Source organism: Ptychodera flava, chromosome 13 (genome assembly GCF_041260155.1).
Source record: "Ptychodera flava strain L36383 chromosome 13, AS_Pfla_20210202, whole genome shotgun sequence".
Lineage (NCBI taxonomy): Eukaryota > Metazoa > Hemichordata > Enteropneusta > Ptychoderidae > Ptychodera > Ptychodera flava.
Genome location: NC_091940.1, coordinates 26,107,203 through 26,124,153, shown reverse-complemented (window position 1 = coordinate 26,124,153; position 16,951 = coordinate 26,107,203). Strand labels below are relative to the sequence as shown.

General features: G+C 40.7%; 2 protein-coding genes and 2 long non-coding RNA genes across 4 annotated transcripts; 3 read left to right on the top strand and 1 right to left on the bottom strand.

The window, feature by feature from the left end:
• Positions 1–1,252: 1,252 nt before the first annotated feature.
• LOC139148012 (uncharacterized) lies at positions 1,253–4,959 on the bottom strand. The gene is made up of 3 exons (XR_011555851.1): positions 4,789–4,959; positions 1,707–1,853; positions 1,253–1,307 (listed from the first exon to the last, which is right to left on the bottom strand). It is a non-coding gene; the product is annotated as an uncharacterized lncRNA (long non-coding RNA).
• A 492-nt stretch (positions 4,960–5,451) lies between these two features.
• On the top strand, positions 5,452–8,403 carry LOC139147983 (uncharacterized). Its single transcript, XM_070719239.1, has 2 exons — positions 5,452–5,590; positions 5,767–8,403. The coding sequence occupies exon 2, from the start codon at positions 6,322–6,324 to the stop codon at positions 7,579–7,581; it is 1,260 nt and encodes a 419-aa protein (XP_070575340.1). The 5' UTR covers positions 5,452–5,590; positions 5,767–6,321; the 3' UTR covers positions 7,582–8,403.
• Positions 8,404–10,743: 2,340 nt separating this feature from the next.
• LOC139148529 (uncharacterized) lies at positions 10,744–11,106 on the top strand. The gene has a single exon (XM_070720018.1). It carries the CDS (start codon positions 10,744–10,746, stop codon positions 11,104–11,106), a length of 363 nt encoding a protein of 120 aa, XP_070576119.1.
• Positions 11,107–11,139: 33 nt separating this feature from the next.
• Positions 11,140–12,764, top strand: LOC139147982 (uncharacterized). Its single transcript, XR_011555844.1, has 2 exons — positions 11,140–12,550; positions 12,727–12,764. It is a non-coding gene; the product is annotated as an uncharacterized lncRNA (long non-coding RNA).
• The last annotated feature ends 4,187 nt before the right edge of the window (positions 12,765–16,951 follow it).

The window sequence follows — 16,951 nt, the reverse complement described above, 5'->3', positions numbered from 1 at the left end:
CTTCTTTCTAAAACCATACTGATGTTTGTACAGTATGTTAAACTTATTAAGGTATGAGGTGAGCTGCTTGTTAACTACTTTCGATGACTTTGCTGAACAATGATAGAATAGACACTGGTCTGTAATTCTCAACAAGTTCTCGTTCTCCCTTTTTAAAGATGGGCGTTACTTTGGCAATTTTCAAAGCGGTGGGGAACACACCTGTTGAAAAGAATTATTTATAATATTGGCCAGAGGTCTTGAAATGACAATGGCTGCATCAGTGAGAAGTCTCGGGGGCAAATTATCCCATCCACTTGCTTTTTTGCCATCTAAATTTACTAAAAGTTGGTGAACCTCATACTCTGTTACTGGTTGGAGAAAAAATGAGTGTGTCATTGGCTGACTAAGGTTATTCCTAAAATCGTTTGCAGAGTGTGGAATATTTTCTGCCAAGTTTTCACCAACATGTACAAAAAAGTCGTTAAAACCCCGTACAATATCAGCTTGGTCGGTCAAAATGTGTTCAACACCATTTACCTCAGCCTGTAGGTGGTCTGGTAGTTTATCAGAGCTGGTTTTCTTACCAAGCAATTCATTAAAGACACTCCACATATTGTTACCATTATTTACTCTCAATAAATTAGCATAGTAATTCTTTTTTGCATTCCTTAGAACGCTTGTGAGAATATTTCTATACGATTTAAAACGAGAAACTGCAATCGGATCATGGTGACTGGAGATAACTTGGGCGTACAATTTACGCGCTTGGTGTTAACAGATTTCTTTATAGCCTTTGTGATCTAAGGATATTTTTCCCTTTTGTTTTAACAGTTCTGACTGTCAAGGGAGCATGGCGATCGCATATCTGAGTAAAAAGACGTTCTGTATCAAAGTTTTTACGCGTAGCAATACACGAACTTCTCGGTATAATTACCGTTCATCGCTGATATTTCCCATTATTCCTGACAACTAAAACAGATGCCACTCACGTCCTATGTCAAGTTCTATGTCGAAATTTTATATTTTGTCGGCTCACAGATTTTTAAGTCGGATCATTTCTTGCAAACCTGTTTATTGTTTACCTAAGCTTGTTGTTTTAGCGACCACATCAAACGTGCCAATAAATTGAAAGGATAACTTTTTACTACTTTAGAACTTTATTTGAAACACGGAGAGTCAACGATAATAATGAATGTTAATCTCAGACTGTCTAAAAGGCATGCCTTTAAACAAGGAGTAATAGTTCTATAATGTCAACTAAAGGTGACCACTGGAAGAGGAAAAATCTTCATCTTCGTCTTTACTCTTCTCATTTGATCACAATCCTGTATTAAGAAAACATTAATAACATAAGACGGTCGACGGTCGCTTGTGCAATTTCGGCCTTTTACAGTCAGTGCAATTCGAATGATTCAACAAGTCCGGCATAAGTCTATATCCACATGGAATGTCGACCGCCAGAATACATATCGCATTAAGTATGCACGACTGACATTCTTAATGTAGATGCAGAAAACCGGTACGATTCAGATTGATGTATTTAATTTTAATTAACGAGATCACATCATCCATATTATCTACATAGTAACATGCAGTTAATCAATTTATTTTCCATGTTAATGTGTGTTAGTCGGGTTTGTAATCATACACATGCCATGTTAACGCTAAGAAGTGAAAATCAAGACGGCACTTTCCATTATAATAGATGTGGATTTATTACTCACTTCTGTAATCAAGGCAAGAGTCGCATGTGCAGTGAGCCGCAGTATTTCCGCACCATCCAGCTGCGGAGCAGCATGGGTAGATACCATTTGGGTCACATTCTGCCGGACGTCCGTCGACCAGAAGAAAGTTTTGACCACATCGTTTTCCTGGTGCAAACAGTGAGTGAAATTTGTATACATATATCTGGGCAATAGCGTATGCGAACAAATGGTAATGTAATGGCCACCTAGTGGCCATATTGAATTGTATCATCAAAAAAAAATGCAGAAATTGAGTCTTTACAGATGACCCTGTAAATAAGGTTCCTTTCATGTACATTGAAATGGTTTACAATCGTGCTACCAAGGATAAAAGAGTAACACCTTCAATAACTTTTCCATCATATCATGCCAGCCACGAATACAAAAATTGTATTAGTATTAAATACTACTATAACGCATCTGTGTATGAGATATCTTTTCCGTGGAATAAGCCACTCTTGAAATACGTAAAACAAGTCATCGTTGATGACACAGTCCCCACTTGTTAATAATGGGTACTTTGATTACATGTCCTCAGAGAGGATAGAGTCCTCTTCATTAATTAGGTCTGTGATAAAATACTTTGATACAGATGGCGCTCAATGGCCAAGAATGAGTTCCATGGTGATGAAAACATGAAACCAATGTAGGCCACCATCCTAAAGTTCATAAAATGAGTCAACTAGGAATTAATCAACAGGATGTTGCAAAACATTTTTGCATACAATTCTAACACTTAACAGATTATCACTGGTACCATATTTCATAAAGTTTGATGCAGTATTTACAACACTATGAGATCAACATCTGTATCAAGTTTCATCACATTTGACGTTGTATTAATTTGTGGCTATATCACCCTAATTAGAAAGTTCATTACTTATGCAATTACAAATTAATTAAAATGACACTGATAAATGTCTTTTTCAATGTTAAAGCAATGTGAGCTTTACATCGGTTAACATCTGTATAAAGTTTCATGAATTTGATGCAGTACATATTTCTTGACATATCAGCCTACTTACGAAACTTCAGTAATTGACATGTTACTGCTACATGACGTGAAACAAATTGACGAGCATATGTATGAATAGGTCAATGTCAACTTTGAATGATACTGGTGGAAATATATCTTAGTTATGGCTCTGTACATGAAAACATCATAATAAAATGGCTGCCTAGCGACCATATTGGATCGTATCACATAAAAAATCGACGTACATATGTATGACATAGGTCAATGTCCTTGTACCAACTTTGAATAAAATCGGTTGAGATATGCCTGAGTTATGCCTCTGTATATGAAAAAATCGTAACAAAATGGCCACACAGCAGCCATATTGGATCGTATCACAAAACAAATTGACGTGCATATCTATGACATTGGTCAATGTCCTTGTACCAACTTTGAATAAAATCGGTTGAGATATGCCTGAGTTATGCCTCTGTATATGAAAACATCGTAATAAAATGGCTGCCTAGCGGCCATATTGGATTGTATCACAAAACAAATCGACGTGCATATCTATGAAATTGGTCAATGTCCTTGTACCAACGTTGAATAAAATCGGTTGAAACATGTCTGAGTTGTGGCTCTGTACATGAAAAAATCGTAATAAAATGGCCGCCTGGCAGCCATATTGGATCGTATCACAAAAAAATTGACGTGCATATCTATGACATTGGTCAATGTCCTTGTACCAACTTTGAATAAAATTGGTTGAAACATGTCTGAGTTATGGCTCTGTACATGAAAAAATCGTAATAAAATGGCCGCCTGGCAGCCATATTGGATCGTATCCCAAAACAAATCGACGTGCATCTGTATGACATATGAAGTAATCCTTGTACCAAGTTTGAATGAAATCGCTTCTTGCATCTCTGAGATATCTGTGTGAACGGACGGACGGACGCACACACGCACGCACACACGGACGCACGCACGGACATGACCAAACCTATAAGTCCCCCCGGACGGTGTCCGTGGGGACTAAAAGACGATCACACAGGTGTGCATGTGGAGAGACACAACAGAGCTATATCAGTATCCGAGTCTGTGACCACAAGGGCTGAATCTCGACGACAAGAAATACATGAAACTGTTATCATGGATAAGGAAACTAAAGTCCTGATTTTTACCACAGAGTAAACAAACTCAATAGCATTTCTCATGAATGACATTCACTGTCTTAACAAGCAGTTTACAATAACTATTCAACCTCACAATAGACAATTAGCAGGCAAAACAAACCGATGATAGTGTTGTTTACAGTAGGCGTTCACTGTTATTGTTTTGTTATGGCTATATAACAGTCAGCCTTTAGGAAGTCATGTGAGAGTGTTAAGGGGTGGGGGAATTAAATTGTTCAAAATGTTAGACCATTGGCTAAAATATCAAGGTCTCTTGTCTACTTTTAACTTTTGGGGGTAAAACAACTTCAAGAAATTTAAATGCCAAGGCAAAAACTTAAGTACACCTGGGCTCTGACTCAACTGCTATAAAATGTTATACAATTGCCTGTATTTAAAGTGATACTCCCTAGTGTGTGTTTTATTATGGACCAATATACAGTCCTTTGATCAGTGCCACTACTGTGGCGAATTCAGGAACAAGTTTTCAAAGCAATTACACAAGTGTCATAACATTTCGATCAATTTATTTCACCGTTCGTTCTCAGCTGTCTTTCACTGTAACACACCCCGAAACGTTCATGAAATCGAGTGATATTGTTCAGATAATCAATTATGTCAAATCTTTCATCTCTTCTTATGTCACTGAACAAATATAGCAATTTATTTAACGTTGCGTCGGTTATCGATTAAGTCTACAAAGAAAAAAAAGAAAATTTACAAAAAACATTCAAATTTTAGGGGAAAAGAATTGAAAATCGGAGGTTTTCGAAAGAGAATGAACATAATTTAGAATTAACATAACATCCTTATATGTAGTTGTTGTAGAAAATTTATTCAACGCATTTCAACTTAAATCGTCAATGCCGCACAAAATCTTGCTACATATCTATGATCAGGCCGTGAATAGCAGATTACGATGTACACTCACTTCTATAGTCAGTACAAGAACAGCATGTGCAGTGATCTGCTGTTACGCCACACCATCCAGCCGGTGAACAGCATGGATAGACACTTTTTGGGTCGCATTCTGCAGGACTCCCGTTGGGGAGAGGAAAACATCGACCGCATCGCAGATCGTCTCTCCACTTTTTGTCGCTGTTGATACCTGTGTATGGGAACATATGTAACGCGAAAGTTGCTACTGTCGGCCATTGACATTCTGGCACTGACAAATAGTATAACATATACGTTCATTACATAATAAACCCATACATCCGCAAGTCCATACATGCATGCATCTATCCATCCCTATAATATACACATATTTTAATACATACATCAATAAAAATATATAGCCATAATTTATCTGTGCAATCATTAGGCAATCTGATTGTTGTAGAGATGACTGAACACGTGTAAGAGATGCAATTATTTCGTTATGTTCCGTAAAATTACTTAAAAGACATAATTGATCACTTTCATTGCTCAAGCAACTTATGTTTAAAACGCTGTACTTTTGCAATATTTACTAATCCACTGTACATATAAAATGTTATATGTTGAATTGACCCTTCATGACCCTTTCTAGATTTTCAGAAGATCGCCCTCTATCTTTCTTAAGGCCCTCTGACACAAAGGTCAAGAAACTTCTTGGTAAAACAATTAAAAGGTTAAAGATTAAATTACACCCAGGCAGACACGTTTTTTCCTCCACTGTCTTAAAGCAAGTAGACATGCCACGTGGATCTCACAAACACTCCAGCCAAAAGTAGGACTGTAGGCGCAACGATGTAAGTTGATTTCCTTTTATGACTTTCCAATTATTTAGAGGACCATTTTGAATGCAGTGCTTAGATATTTTAGTAGAATTTAGTTCTTTTATTCCGTTTACTTTGAACTTGATTTGCCTCGACTCTCCGATGTAGACAATGAATGACCTTGTATTTTAATCTCTTTATTTACCCAGTTTTCACCGCTTCTTGAATAAACCTATCCTAAACTAAAGCAACTGAGGGTGGTTATTTCTTGGAGTGGTTGGCACTTAGCGGATACAAAAGTAACTGGACTCCGCCACAGTGAAAAATCGTCGCAAGTGAAAAATCGTTGGAAGTGAAAACCAGTGAACCATTGGACAAGACACTGGCTCGAGTGCACAGCGGACACTGGCATATAGGCTACAAGGTAGGCCAACTGTATACACATATACAGCCAACTACAACTGACTCAAAGAAACTATAATGGAAGAAAATAAAGTCGAAGGAGCTGAACAACCAGCTCACACAGAATCTCAAAATGAAGATCAAGAAGATATTTCTAAGGCAGAAAATACCACAGAACAAACAAAGGAAGGGGCGGTTCCCAGTGGGACTGCTGAAGGTGGATCTGCTGCCCGAACTGAAGGGCGCCCTCTACAGGACAGTAGTAAAAACGAAAGAGGACTGCTCTATGCTACCTTGAACACCGAAAGGCCCTGTCAAGCATTTGGAACCAAACAAGGGGAGTTCTCATCGACCTCAGGGGGATGCAGGACCCAACAGAACGCAAAATTGATACAGCAGAGACACTTTCCAAGGAATACGAACAAACTTGGAACAAACTTCAGAGACTTTATCAACAAGACAAGACTCCAGAAGGTAAGGAGCATGCAGAATTAACGGAAATAAGCTTCAATAGGAACATTGAACAAGCAAATGAATACATTAACGATGCAAAGACAAGGAGAGCTGAAAACAGCGTCCTCATCTTCAAATCACCATCCGAACGAGGATCTGCATTAGGCAGCTTACGTAGTTCACACAGAACCAGATCATCAACATCATCCAGAACAAACGCATTAAAGGCACAAGGCAAGGCACGCTCTGCAGCAAGAGAGGCAGAATATATGAAGACAATAGCCCATCATCAAGCTAAGATCAAAGTTATCGAAGCTGAAATGAAAGCAGAAAAGGCAAGGATCGACGCAGAAACCCTCCAGCAAGTAGCGGAAGAAAATTCCTTACCAGTACAGACACTTACTACACCAGACCAGTCATCAAACGACCATGTATCACGATACATTGCAATGAAAAGAGAATTGAAGCATGATCCATTACCAGCACTGAACTTTACCGAGTTCGTACCCAAAGCACAAAATAAAGACTTAGAATCATCCCCTCTACTGATACAACCAGGACAGGGAACACCAACAGAATCAGGTGAGACAGTCACACCTACTTCAAATCAACAGACACCTACAACAAGCCAGAACAACAACAACATGCAACCTCTGACGGAGATAGCCCAAATGATGGCCCGTCAACGTTTACCACTACAACAACCAATAACATTTGGAGGCGACCCAACCATGTACATGTCATGGAAAAGATCATTCGAGGCCACTGTGACAACGGCCTGCATACAGACATCTGAGAAACTTGACTTCCTGCATAAATACACGCAGGGAGATCCGCAGAAAATCGTCGAAGACCATCTACAACGTTACGTAGACGACCCAGACGAGTCATACAGAGAGGCTTGGATAGAACTAGAAGACAGATTTGGCAACCCTGCAGTCATCACCGCAGTAATCCTGGAAAGACTGAAGTCCTTCCCGAAAGTTAAACCAGACGAAAGCAAAAAGCTACTCGAACTATCAGACTTGTGCTCTAACACAGAGGCACACATGAGAAAACTTCCTGACCTTTCGTCCCTCAATACACCACAGGGACTCAAGCCCGTCATGGAGAAGTTACCAAGATTCGTCCTCAACAAGTGGAGAGATAACGTGGCATCATACAAATGACGCCACAAAACATTTCCTCCATTCAAGTTCTTCAAAGACTTCCTGAAAGACACAGCGAAAGCAGCATGCGATCCTGATATTCCAAGACCAGACGACACACACCCTGGAACAAGTAAGTCAAAATCCAGTCAACAAACGAAGACTAGAGCGCGTGTACACGCAACGAAATCATCAAATGAAGAAAAACGATGTCTCTTCCACGAGGCTACAGGACATGACCTGAAAGATTGCAAAGCATTTGCAAAGCAACCAGTTGCTGACAGAATTGAACTGTGTAAGAAGAAAGGCTTGTGCTTTAAATGCACTGAGAAACATCTCGCAAAAGACTGCACATCAACGATTGAATGCGCTATATGCAAGAGCAAGAAACACATCACCTGTCTCCACGCTACACCCGGTGACAGGTCTAAGCAGAAAACAACCGAAGCTAAACCAGAAGATAAAGAAAAGGAAACCCAAGAAGCTACAACAAAATGTACCAGACTCACGAAATGCCCAGCCGGACGTTCGTGTGGGAAGATAGTCCTCGCAAAGGTGTATACACAAGACCGACCAGCAGACTACATAGAAACTTACGTAGTCCTAGACGACCAGTCCAACGCCTGTATGGGTGATAGCCACCTCTTCGACGCACTGAAGATACACGGCCCAGACCTTGAATACGAACTGTCAACATGCAGTGGCAAAGGAGAACTCAGAAAGGGACGACGTAGCAACCGCGTCATCATAGAATCACATGACGGAAAGAAAAAATTCTCTCTTCCCGTCCTGCTAGAAAACGACAACATACCGAGCGACAAGAATGAAATACCCACACCAGACATTTGCAACTTGCAAGGCCTTCAAACATCTGAAGCCCATCATCGATTACATTTGGAATTCACCTCCTCATCCGCAGAAACTGCCCAGAACCACTGAAAGTCAGAGAAACAAGGAACGGACCTGTAAACTCCCCTTGGGCTCAACGCACCGACCTAGGGTGGACAATTTCAGGTGAACTGTGCCTAGAGACAGCAAGAGGTGTAATCCGCACTTCAGTACACCGTACGACTGCAACCCTCAACAGCTACGATGAATCGGCGCTCGAATGTAATCATCACATCCACATCAAAGACATAATAAGCCCGAAACCCGTCAACTTCGGCACCACCGTCTTCAAGCGGACACCTTACGACGAACAAAAGGCACCCTCCATTGAAGACAAGCAATTCCTGGACATCATGCAACGAGAAGTCCATGTAAATGAGGAAGGAAATCTAGAACTTCCTCTCCCCTTCAGGCAAGACCCAAAGAAATTACCGAACAACCGACAATCAGCTCTGAACCGATTCTACAATCTACAGAATCAGCTTCAGCGTAAACCACAAATGATGGAAGAATACTTTCAGTTTATGAAGAAAAATGGAACGTGACCACGCAAGTCTCGTTCCAGAAAACGAAATAGATGCCGACAACTCATGGTACCTACCACACTTCGGTGTCTACCATCCCAAGAAACAGCAGATCAGAGTAGTATTCGACTCCAGTGCAAAGTACAACGGAGTCTCCTTGAACGACGCATTGCTTCAGGGACCTGACCAAATGAACAGCCTCCTTGGTATCCTGCTACGATTCCGACGCGAGCAGACAGCAGTAATGGGCGACGTAGAACAGATGTTTCATAGCTTCCATGTCAACAAAGAACACAGAGACTATCTGCGCTTCTTTTGGTTCAAACACAACGACCCCACGAAACCAGTAATTCAGTACAGAATGAACGTACACCTGTCGGCAATGTCTCCTCACCAGCCATTGCTACCTTCGGACTGAGAAAGATTGCTGAAGACGGCGTATCTACATACGGAGAAGACGTGAAAGAGTTCATCGACAAGAACTTTTACGTCGACGACGGACTAACCTCAGCACCAGATGCACAGAAAGCTATTAGTCTCATCAATAGAACAAGAGACTTACTAGCGACCAGAAACGTTAACTTCCACAAGATCGTTTCAAATGATGAAGAAGTCATGACAGCACTTCCAAACGAGTACGAGCCAAAGATCTACAGAGTTTGGATTTCAACCAAGACACCTTACCGACACAGAGATCATTAGGGTCAAGTGGTCTCTAGAGGCGGACGCATTCACATTCGAAGTAGACTTGAAGGAGAAGCCATTCTCACGGCGGGGAGTACTGGCGATCGTCAACTCATATACGATCCACTCGGTATACTCGCACCAGTTTCCATAGAAGGAAAACTAATACTACGAGGCCTCATGACAGAAACTAAAGGACGCAACTCATCAAACCTTGGATGGGATGAAACATTACCAGAGAAATATTTGCCCAGATGGACCCGCTGGTGCAACAACCTCAACTACATCACAAAGATACAGCTACAGCGATGCTACACTCCACCCACCTTCGGACCCATAAGAAAACAGAGTGTCACATTTTCTCTGACGCCAGCAATGAAGCCATAGATGCTGTAGCGTACTTGCGGTTGACTAACCATGAAGACAACGTCAACGTATCATTCATACATTCATACTTGGCAAGGCAAAGGTAAACCCTACTCATGCAGTCTCCATACCTCGCCTAGAACTGTGTGCAGCCGTCCTAGCGACAGAACTCGCACAGAAGATCACATCAGAAATCGGCCTGAACATCGACAACGTCATATATCACACGGACAGCGAAATCGTCCTTGGATATATAAACAACACCTCGAAACGTTTCCACGTATACGTAGCGAACAGAGTAGAAAAGATACACAACATATCATCACCACACCAGTGGCGACATGTGTCTACACACGAAAATCCAGCTGACATCGCATCACGCAGCGTACCAGCCCAAAAACTCAACTCAACTATCTGGCTATCAGGACCAGCATTCCTGTGGCAGCGAGACGAGCAAGACAACCATGAAGAAACAGAACACAAATACACAGTAAGTGACGAAGACCCTGAGGTCCGCAAACAACTTGCTGTCCTCAACACATCAACGAAGGAAGTAGAACAAGACGACTTAGGTGCTCACTGATTTCAACGATTTTCATCATGGAGATCCTTGAAGAGAAGTATTGCCAACTTAATAGGCAAAATCAGACAAAGAAAATTACCAGAAAAGACAGACAAAAAAGAAGAAGAGAAGTCTCCAGAAGAACTGAAAATTGAGATGATGGTACAAGCAGAAACCATCATCCTACGCTCAGTACAGAAAAGCGTGTTTCATAAAGAATATGAGATACTATCTGCAACAAAGTCAGCAGGCACGGACAACAACAGACTACAGAAACGGAACCCCATCAGCCGGATGAACCCATTCATCGATGAAAAAGGACTCATCCGTGTTGGAGGAAGACTTCGTCAATCCGACATCGACCTCTGCGGCCGACACCCCATCATCCTTCCACAGGACAACCACATTTCACGTCTTATCATCGATCATGTACATCGACTAGTACAACATCAAGGCAGACAACTCACCCTGTCAAACGTCAGAGCTAATGGCTATTGGATCATGGGGTACATGACATGGTAAGAAGCATACTACACAAGTGTGCGATATGTAGAAGACTGAGAGCAAAACCACTCACTCAACTCATGGCCGACCTACCGTCGGACAGAACAGAGAAACCCCACCATTCACCAACGTCGGAATGGACGTATTCGGCCCCTGGACTATAGCTTCCCGCAAAACCAGAGCCGGTAAGTCTGAAGCAAAGAGATGGGCAGTTATCTTTGTCTGTCTCTCACACTACAGCAGTACACATAGAAGTAATAGACTCCATGGACACTTCATCCTTCATCAACGCCCTACGTCGCTTCATAGCTATACGCGGCAACATCAAGAAACTCAGATGTGACCAGGGCACCAACTTCATTGGCGCAAAGAACGAACTTCAGGCAGCAGCCAAAGAGCTGGATCAAGACCGCATCAAGAAATTCCTTACAACAAGAGACTGCGAGTGGATTTTCAACCCACCTCACGCATCACACTTCGGCGGTATATGGGAACGACAAATTGGTACCATCAGACGCGTTCTTGACTCCATGCACTATCAACCTGGCAAGCAACAATACACACATGACTTGCTGACAACTCTCATGGCAGAAGCCAGCGCCATCGTCAACTCCAGACCTATAACAACTGTATCATAGATGCAAACGATCCTCAAGCTCTCACCCCAAACATGCTACTCACCATGAAGACTCAATCACCGACCCCACCACCAGGCTCATTTGTCCAACAAGACATCTACAGTAGAAAACGTTGGCGACGCGTACAGTATCTAGCTGATCAATTCTGGATACGATGGAGAAAAGAATATCTACAAAGCCGTCAGCCACGACCAAAATGGAACAAATCTACAATCAACGTCAAAGAAGGAGACGTGGTCCTTTTGAGAGAGAAAGAATACGCAAGAAACAGCTGGCCCCTCGCTCGCATAGTGAAGGTCTACCCCAGCGATGACAACAAAGTACGAAAAGTAGACGTGATGATCTACAAAGATGGCGAACATCGAACCTACCTCAGACCAATTAGTGAATTAGTTTTGATTGAAAGTACAACTTGAACTCTGTGATTGAATTCAATGAACACTACTTACGGACTCTATTAGTATGAACCCTTTCGTATATACTCTTAGCTTTTAGAATTTATTTAGACCTAAAATATTATTAGGCATTTATTCTATTTGAAATTTATGATTAGTAAAAATTCAGCTTACCGCGCATTTTTAGACGGGGAGTGTGTTGAATTGACCCTTCATGACCCTTTCTAGATTTTCAGAAGATCGCCCTCTATCTTTCTTAAGGCCCTCTGACACAAAGGTCAAGAAACTTCTTGGTAAAACAATTAAAAGGTTAAAGATTAAATTACACCCAGGCAGACACGTTTTTTCCTCCACTGTGTAAAGCAAGTAGACATGCCACGTGGATCTCACAAACACTCCAGCCAAAAGTAGGACTGTAGGCGCAACGATGTAAGTTGATTTCCTTTTATGACTTTCCAATTATTTAGAAGACCATTTTGAATGCAGTGCTTAGATATTTTAGTAGAATTTAGTTCTTTTATTCCGTTTACTTTGAACTTGATTTGCCTCGACTCTCCGATGTAGACAATGAATGACCTTGTATTTTAATCTCTTTATTTACCCAGTTTTCACCGCTTCTTGAATAAACCTATCCTAAACTAAAGCAACTGAGGGTGGTTATTTCTTGGAGTGGTTGGCACTTAGCGGATACAAAAGTAACTGGACTCCGCCACAGGTTATAACTTACTTACTGTTAAACTTGTGTAGGTTGTGTGTGAGTGTAGCTGTTCTTCATTAGCCGTTAGGGATAGTTACTGTCAAAAATGCACTATCTTAGCAGGGTTACTGAACGAAAATTTATAGATTGCCATGTATAATTCGGTTGATTTGGTCACTGAATTCTATGCGAGGTAAGTACCGTAGGTTTAAAGTTTGCATCCGATAGAAAGATTACTGATTACCTACAAGCACATACCACATACTACAAACACAAACAAAGTGAGCCTTGTTCTAGCCATATGCCAGCGACTGGTTTACCAAGGGCGACATTGTTTTGATCTGAAAGTATGGTATCACTGGGATTCAAACTCACAACGTTTATTTAGAAACATCTCAGGCCATAGTAACCATTGCACCTCACTTTCAGTCTTTTGATCGGCTCAGCTAATGATGACAAATTTACTTTTCAAAGGTTGGCATCATGGAAACTTGTGAACATGTGCCATAGAATGACACAACAGGTACAAATTTATTGAGCCATGTTTTATAGAGATGTGTATGTGTGGTCGGGTTGTGTTTGTTGCTTCACGAACTCTACGGCGAGTGGAGAGGGCGCAGTCAGAATTGTAACATCCTTAGCTCGGTTATTGAACCAATCGTTTCGAGATTGGGGATTTAGTCGAGCGGTTTGTCTGTTGTCCTCTGCGCTAGGTGATTGGGTGCCGTGCGTTGTGGGTTCGAGTCCCGGTTGAAACCATCGTATTTCTCTTTCCTTGGTTGATAGCTCTGCTGGTGGACAGAATTGTCCCTGAGGCTATCTTCCGCCCGGTGTAAAGCGTTGTATTCATTGCTTCGCTTCGATATAGTTTGTGTGAGATGTATGATAGCGTGTGTGCTAGCGTGAGTGCTTCACGAACTCTACGGCGAGTGGAGAGGGCGCAGTCAGAATTGTAACATCCTTAGCTCGGTTTGAAGCAATCTTTTCAAGATTGGGGATTTAGTCGAGCGGTTTGTCTGTCGTCCTCTGCGCTAGGTGATTGGGTGCCGTGCGTTGCGGGTTCGAGTCCCCGTTGAAACCATCGTATTGCTGAATTCTATGTAAGGTAATTATGTACGTAGGTTTAGAGTTTGTATTCGATAGATAAACCACTTTTTATTCACCAGCATATACCACAAACACAAAAAATAAACCGTACTTGCCTTCTCCGTATACCTGTAACTCACAAAGGTATATTACACGAGTTTGGTGAGTGTCATCATCTTTTATCAACGTTATATATCTGCCTATGAGAGCGCCAGCTTTACACTCTAAAGTTAATTCTCCTTTTGGTTGAAATACGTCATCCTGTATTCTAACACAAACTTCACCGTCACTATTTGGTCCATCACTAACCCTAATGTCAATGTCATGATATCCACCTTAAAGGAAAAAACATATCACTCTGATCAATTTCTTCGTACAGAAGTTACAAAGTTTTTTGTTTCGGTTTTAGATGTGTTTCTTTACTCAAAACTCATGTATAATATGAAGTTTGTTAGCTGACAAAGTTTTACATTTTGATATGCAAGTGAAGTTTGTAAAACTGACAAATTTGCTGCAAAGCGAGATGTTTTTGCTATCTATTTTAGAGGTTATTGTGCTGTTCTTACAGAATACTTACAGCCAGTGTTCTCCAGAGTCTCTCTACAATCATTCGGGAAAACTAGTTTCACTGCTTGTACTAGATGATCTCGTCCCAAATCGATCTGAAATGCAGGTCGATTCACCTTTGGACCTGAATCTGCACATGTGTTTTGTATGCCATCGACGAGATAGGGTAGGGTGTGTAGCGTACCTTGTTCTAGCCGTATGCCAGCGACTCGTTTACCAAGGGCGACATTGTTTTGAGCTGAAAGTATGATACGTTTATACTATTTAGAAACATCTCAGGCCATAGTAACCATTGCACCTCACTTTCAGTCTTTTGATCGGCTCAGCTAATGATGACAAATTTACTTTTCAAAGGTTGGCATCATGGAAACTTGTGAACATGTGCCATAGAATGACACAACAGGTACAAATTTATTGAGCCATGTTTTATAGAGATGTGTATGTGTGGTCGGGTTGTGTTTGTTGCTGAATTCTATATAAGGTAATTATGTACGTAGGTTTAGAGTTTGTATTCGATAGATAAACCACTTTTTATTCACCTGCATATACCACAAACACAAAAAATAAACCGTACTTGCCTTCTCCGTATACCTGTAACTCACAAAGGTATATTACACGAGTTTGGTGAGTGTCATCATCTTTTATCAACGTTACATATCTGCCTATGAGAGCGCCAGCTTTACACTCTAAAGTTAATTCTCCTTTTGGTTGAAATACGTCATCCTGTATTCTAACACAAACTTCACCGTCACTATTTGGTCCATCACTAACCCTAATGTCAATGTCATGATAACCACCTTAAAAGAAAATATATATCACTCTGATCAATTTCTATGTACAAAAGTTACATCATGTTTTGTTTCGGTTTTAGATGTGTTTCTTCACACCATATTCCTGTATAAATATGATGTTTGTTAGCTGACGAAGTTTTACATTTTGATATGCAAGTGAAGTTTGTAAAACTGACAATTTGTTGCAGAGCGAGATGTTTTTGCTATCTATTTTAGAGGTTATTGTGCTGTTCTTACAGAATACTTACAGCCAGTGTTCTCCAGAGTCTCTCTACAATCATTCGGGAAAACTAGTTTCACTGCTTGTACTAGATGATCTCGTCCCAAATCGATCTGAAATGCAGGTCGATTCACCTTTGGACCTGAATCTGCACATGTGTTTTGTATGCCATCGACGAGATAGGGTAGGGTGTGTAGCGTACCTTGTTCTAGCCTTATCCCAGTGACTGGTTTACCCAAGGCGACATTGTCTTGGCCTGAAATTGTGACATGTTAAAAATGTTTACACAGAGAGGAGGGCATTGGAACTGCTAGGCTTCCTGTTCGCTCTTTGATCTTCTAATGTAGCGACGAAAACAATCCTTCAAAAGTAGGTGTCACGAAAAAGTATGAAGATGTGCCACATAATGACACGACAGGTTCACGAGTATTGAACTAACTTTAATGGAGGTGGTCATGTAGTCGAGTTGCTTTGGATGTTGAAGACGTTATCTTGTGTAATACGACTGGTGCAAGAAAACGACAGGGCTTGTGATTTATGTGCACAAGAAGTTATAGAGTATGCATACTTCAATAGTTTACGTACAGCACATGTATCTTCTGCATCCAAGTTAAACCTATTAATACCACTTTAACCTGCTAGGTTATTCACTAATTACAAGTAATTGGTATATCCTGACTACTGACTTTATAATAATTCCAACAGCATTTTCTTGTTCATGTAAGGTTGAATTTGTGCAAATGAATCGTTGAGTGGGGTATTTGTATGATAACTTCTAAAATTTGAATTGTATGATTCAATTTCGTGATTTTATTTGTATTGACTGAATACTGTGTTTGCTTATATGTCGTGTAGTTCACTTATTTTGGCATGACCTTTTTCAGAAAAAAAAGAAATGATTATGAATAATGCCCTGCTTGCATTTCTCTCGTACCACCATGTCGAGAAGAGCTACATATCTCATTTCAACTACAACTGCTTTAACTAGTAGGAGAACTTAAAAACGTAAATGAATAACCATAAGTATGCATCCGATAATTCTTATACAAAATCAGTACATCTACACTCAGGTACAAAAGCAATTTCTTGTTGCAGACAGAAACCTTAAACATTTTACACAACTTTAGAAATACTGACCATATGATTCGCGAGTACCAACTGCAACAACCAGCATAAATAGCACGAACTTCATTCTTCTTGTTCTTTTTCTGGAGTAGCGATTAGATCAAAGAACATAAACATGTGGAAAAATACACGAGACCGTACAGAAAATGTAAAAAATCGGTAAATAAGCAAAGGGACGGGACAGATATGTATGCTTACAAAGCTAACTGAAGAAGGCAATCAGAAAGAAAGTGTAAGCCCACATGCAAACACACGAACCCAGGCAACCTCAAAGTAAAAGTTGAGTAAATACCAGATTTGAACGATATCATTTTTGATTCCATCTTTTGTGTTTTCCCCGCGTT